The sequence below is a fragment of the Acanthisitta chloris genome, unplaced genomic scaffold, assembly GCF_000695815.1.
Source record: "Acanthisitta chloris isolate BGI_N310 unplaced genomic scaffold, ASM69581v1 scaffold7221, whole genome shotgun sequence".
In the NCBI taxonomy this organism is placed as follows: Eukaryota; Metazoa; Chordata; class Aves; order Passeriformes; family Acanthisittidae; genus Acanthisitta; species Acanthisitta chloris.
In genome coordinates this window covers 1-5,867 of record NW_008654268.1, presented here as the reverse complement: position 1 = coordinate 5,867, position 5,867 = coordinate 1, and the positions used below count along the sequence as shown (strand labels likewise).

At 38.5% G+C, this 5,867-nt stretch overlaps 1 protein-coding gene across 1 annotated transcript in view; it reads right to left on the bottom strand.

Annotated features, from left to right (window-relative positions):
- YAP1 (Yes-associated protein 1) overlaps positions 1–3,781 on the bottom strand; it is an 80,378-nt gene extending 76,597 nt beyond the window's left edge. Inside the window, exon 1 of the mRNA XM_009083419.1 lies at positions 3,511–3,781. Coding sequence (XP_009081667.1) covers positions 3,511–3,548 — 38 coding nt within the window. The 5' untranslated portion in view covers positions 3,549–3,781. The remainder of the gene's footprint in view (positions 1–3,510) is intronic.
- Between the last annotated feature and the right edge of the window lie 2,086 nt (positions 3,782–5,867).

Here is a 5,867-nt window from a genome sequence, read left to right as displayed (position 1 = left end):
TTGCTGGACAATCAGTTAACTTTTCCTCACAGTACAACAGGAGAAGGGGCATTACAAGAATTTTGTAAGAATTAAAAGCATAACTCTAAATTAAAACGATACAAGAGTCATTCTAAAATTGAGCAAAACTTATTTTTTCTTTCTGCAAGTTGTTGCCTGCTACTCCCATGGCATATTATCTTTTGCCTAGAGAGCGATCCCCTATCTTTCTCCATAGTTCACCGAAATGTCAACCAGCAGCTGGCTAACAGGAAGCGGTTAAAAAGCAATGCAATTGACATCACCACACAAACCAAGCACGGCTTTTACTGCATGCTTAAGAATGGGCTAAAGCCTGCTGCACGGCAGTGCTGAGATGACTCAGATGTGACCACTTACTAATCAGGCAAGTCTTAACTTATAAGTTCTATTTAAGCAGCAGTATCAGTAAAAAATAGTAGAAGTTTTACCAGCTGTACAGTAAGCATGTCTTAACTCACTGCTCAAAATCATCTGAGTTTTCACCGATGGAAAATTATACCCAACAGTCCTACTAGCAACAATGAGATGAACACTAATGAGTGGAACTCTGGCAAATCACATGTTGGGCATTCATACATAAGAGGGTCTATTCATCTAGATGACAGACTAATTCACAAGAATAGTTCTGGCTGAGACCCTACACTACCACCCTAACTCTCTTTCAATATGTATAGATACGTGGGGTGTGTATATAAAATATCTGGCCAAGTAATTATGTGTATGAATCTATCTATATATATATGTACACACAGATGACTATTTTCTCTCCCACATACATTATTTTCATTTCTTTGCACAAACTACTATGCTTGCAGTGCTTGACCCATTGATTAGTGGAAGTGACTGCAATTCCAGAGCGTATTAAGTACGGTACTCAATTTCATATTATTGTGTTTGCACTGTAGTATATGATGATAACTATAACCATAAGGCCTACTAACATCTGGAAAAAATCTAATATTGTTACCTATTCTGCAAAGATATTTCTAAAGCCTGATTACCAGACTGTTCATGGAGTGGCTACAGAACAGAGCAAGTGGAAACAAAGAGCAATGCAGCCAAAAGAAAAAAAAAAAAAAAAAAAAGCTGAACTCTTGGAAAAGCCAGCAAAAATCTGCCTATAGTAGAAGGAACCACATTAAATGTATTTAGAATCAGAAATCTTAGCACTCACACTTCAAGCAAATGTTTAAGGTATAACTAGGCAAGATGTGAGTTTTAATGGGCTTGTGGGTGTGAGATAGAACTTTACACTGAAAAAAGCCTGTAAAATACAAAGTTGCTACTCAAAAATATTCTTACATTTCTTTGGATTTCCTGCACATACAGAGCAAACATTTTGCTAGTATTTGAAATGTTTTTTGCAAATCTTCATGAAGTCCAACAAAGTTGGTGGACCTCACCTGTAGATAGTTTTAAGCAACCTTTTAGGAACAACAAATGTTCTTCAAGTGTGAACAGAGTCTTCAGAACTGTCCTCATTAGACTCTCCCATACCACAGCATCACCCAAGGAAATCCAAAAGAAAACAGCCTATTATGCTGTTTAAAATCTCCCAAGGTCAGCATGTGACCCAACAGGGAGAGGTTCAAAAAGTACAGCCTTTATTTTTCTTCCTAACGACCTGGTTTGTTTCCACTCCTTTCCCCTTCAAGACACATCCTTCACAGCTAGCAGCTCTTTCAATCATTTACTTTGGATGTCTGCTTGAGAACAAACGATCTTGCTCATGCAGATGAGTTTGCCAGACTTGTGTGTACTTTCCAGTCTCAGGCTCTTTATTGTTCTTGCTGAAACCTGACCCTTTGAAATGGATACCAGGACACCAAGAAAGGACAAAAAAACTTGCAGAAAAAAAAGGAAAAGTTTTTTTGTGGTAATAATCAAAAAAGCTTTGCAAGTACAAATCTTTCAGTCTGATTTCACCTGAATGAGCATAATGTAAAAAATTTATTACAAGAGCATGAAGAGATTTCTCACCTCTTGGACTGTTCCATTTTATGTAACATTCACAATGTTATCAAAAACAAACCCTTGTGGCAGTAAAACTTTAAAATCAAATATCTATTTTTCATGCTTCATAAGCTTCTCTTTAAGAGCTCTCACTAACACAGTCAAAACAAAGTTTGCTTTTCATTTCAAAATCTCAGTCTGTTCTTTCCTCAAGGTCTCAAATGGCATAAACTTACACAGTTCAAGCAAAACTTATCCTTGTGTCCACTGAAGAGCTCACATTCTAGAACATGTTGATTTGTTAAACTTCACCAAAGAAAATATCACATCTTCAACATCTATAGCTAATGCTTATTTTTATGTCCCTAACAGAGAATGATTGTTCTCAAAAAGTAACCCACAGGCTCAAATAATGTCAGGCAACTACTGCAACCTCTTTTCAGTTAAAAAAAATACGCTAAAAATGATGCCAATCTCTCTGTATGAGGACACCACCACTACAGGAACAAGAAACATTTTAAAGAAGTTCTGCAAGTTCCAGTTTCACTGCAGACAATGTAAATTTGAGGTACAAACTCAATTGCGTCAATGAAATGAACATATTAATGACAACGTTTAAGCAAGACAGGTAGTGATAAAAGTGTTTTTCTTGGCTGAAGCAACTTTTACAAAAATAACACAATGTTGCCTCTCCTGGCCTTGAAAATGACATTAATGGGTTACTTAGAGACTTGCAGTTAAATAAAAAGTTCAAAATATAGTAAAAATATTTGAGGGCAAATTATAGTCTTGGTGGGCATACTTTCAGAAAGAAGGGCAAGCTCCTGCTGTTTTAGAAAACTGCACAAAGTAAAAGAAAATGCTCCCTGATGGATTAGGTGTCAGATGGTGGGCATGTGTAACTTCCCTCCAGTTACAGACAAAGTGATACTAATTTCACTGTGTGAAAAAGCTACAGCTGCAAGAACATGAAACAATGTTATAAGTTCTGCAATTTCCCTTTCACTGCGGGGGATGTAGATAAGTTACAAATCCAAATACTTGCAACCAAACACATACATTAATTTTCACATGAGTAGGCAAAAATGTTTTGATTGTGTATTTACACAATTGTCCTTAATCAAAAGATAAGTCCTGATATATTATCACTACAATAATTTCTAAAGTTCCTCTGCATTTTTATATCTGTATCATAAAAACTAGGCAAAATCTGCATGACAACTCTGAAAAGATTCAGCAAATCCAAAAGTCACACTGTTTAAAAGTCACTATGCACATTTCACTGATTTTTAGTATACGGTAACTACGTTCAGCTAAGATTAGCACGGGATGAATATTCACAGAGTACCAAATAGTTCTCAGAAACAGACATGGGAGAAACGCTGAATGGGTAAGGTCGCCTCTTAAAACACAGGAGCATGCATTTAAAAACACGTATTTTAAACACAATGAAATTTACCAAAATTCAAAGACTGTAAAAAAAGCCACTGAACAACAAAAACCATCAGATCCAGACCTAAAAGAAATTTTACTTACTTAAGAAAGTATCTCTGTCCAGATGGTGTCTTAGCCATCTCCCAACCTGGGGGCAAAGGTACATCATCAGGGATCTCAAATGAAGACTGGCGGAGATGCTGAGAAGATGGAGCTCCAGGTCCAGTCACTACTCCAGAGGGTGTAAGTGTCCCTGGAGAAACAGCTCCCAGCTGCAGTGATGCTGGAGAGGAATGAGCTCGGACATGCTGCGGGGTCAGGGCTCCTGCTGTCCCTGCATCAGTGCTGGCCTGCCAGGAGTGAAATTATTCTCGTTAAGATTCTTGTATTTCAACAGAAATACCGCTGTCAGAAGACATTACACTTTAAATGAATCTTTCAGGAGAAATTCCTAAGTAGTCATTCTAAAGTTCTGCTTATTTTCCAGTTGTTGGTGTTCAAGAGAGCCTCCAAGTAGGTTGGCTAATTAGCATCACAAAAGCGCTTGTGTAAGTCAAGAAATATTAACTGTAAGTATGTGCTAAGTACCTTCAGATATTTTGAAAACTGAAGTTCTTAGTCCTTGGTGCAGGGTTAAGAAAAAACCTGCCAGCAGTCAGCAGACCTCGAACAGCATATCAAGGGGTTCATTACTGGACTGCACCCACACACTACCATCACACCCACCTTCTACTGGAGGAGTTAATTCATCATTCTCCTTTTGAAATGGAGGTGTGGGGGTTCAAGGACACCCACCCACACACCCTCTCTAGAGGTTTAAAAGATTACACAAAGAGAAAAACAATAGGGAAATGGCAACTAGCAGCAGTGAGCTCCAATGGAGGAAAACTGAGCAATTCAACCATTAAAAAAACCTATACAAGAAGACTGAGCACAAAATTTCAAAAAAAACCACACAAAGCACACTTGTAAGGGCATAAAGAGTCTGCCCATGCTTTACCCAAAGCAAAGCTTCAGCAAACGGTTGAAACAGTCAATCAGAAATGACTCATAAAGCCATTCACCAGAGTCACCAGCCCTAAGTACGCAGAACATCCTTGCCAGTAGTGAATACACGTCCACCGTGGAACAGAAAAGGCAGCTCTGAACACTTGATTAAAGTAAAATTGGCTTTTTTAAAATGTATTTACCAATGAACTGGTTTTATAAATACGGCAGAACATGGACACCCATAATGAGATGCATGTATCAGCCCTCACCACACCTCTCTACACCAGGTGTTGCACCATACCTGAGGCCCCACTTACACACTCTTACTGAGACTGACAGTTCTGCTTTGCTACATCTGTATGCAAGCACATGTGAAGTTTCATCTATGAAACTGGACAGGAATTAGCTCACATCTGCATTTAAACGAAATATGCAAGTAGCAAATCAGCTGAATTTGCAGCATTTTAATTCCCGAGAATCAGTGAGAATTACATCAACTTAAAGACTTTTCCTTTAAACAGAATGTTTAGTGACACGGCTAAACAAAAAAGAAAATTAAAAGTCTTATTTTAAAAGACAGTCCACAACAAATCATTCTCTGGCTTTAGCTGGATTTCGAGTTTATCTTTTAGGAGCCACCGAGTGGTACAAAGAACAGTGATCCAACTAAATATGCGTTACAGATGAAGAGTAACATATGCAAGGAAGATAAGGCTAAGCTTAAAAGTACAAGCTGTATGTATACCACACGTTATGTGCATTTCAAACACAACAGCTATTAACTGCAGTTACTATATTTAACGAGACACAGCACCAAGTGTAGATGAATGTCCACCAGTTCACGTTTGTACACAATGGAACTGTGGCAAGATCTACACAAACTAGGAAAGGACTATACATAAAAACCTTATCCCTTGCTAGATTTCGGTATGTTATTAAAAGTCTGCAACTCAGAAGCTAGCAGAACTACAAAGGCAATCCAGCTCCACCCCTTTCAATTTTCTTTCCAGTCTTGCTATATGAAGACCAGACTGATTTTTTTGGGTATTTGGAAAATGAATTAACTCCTAGGCTGGAAGAGTACATGCTAAGGTTCAGCCTGGAGTGAACTTTTGAAGTCAACTTATATATCCTTCAAAACAGAAGTTTAATAATGGAAATGTTGTCAGACCCTTAACAACAAGGGTACCAGGCACCGGTACACACTGAGAGTTTCACCCTTACCGGCTACACAGATAAAGTGGCAATAGCCAATAATAAAACTTATTTTATAGCTTAGCAACAAAGTTCATTACTTAATAACACTCGAGTAGGCACAGCCTCCTTCCAAAAAGTTGGTAACAGCAGCCTAAACATTAACTCCCAGTCGTCCTCGCACCAGCACTTAGGTCTTGGCGCAGAAGTTCCTCTGCTTAAAGACCGAACGCTCTCGGAGGGCGAGCGACGACCCTGCCCCGCATCCCCCACCC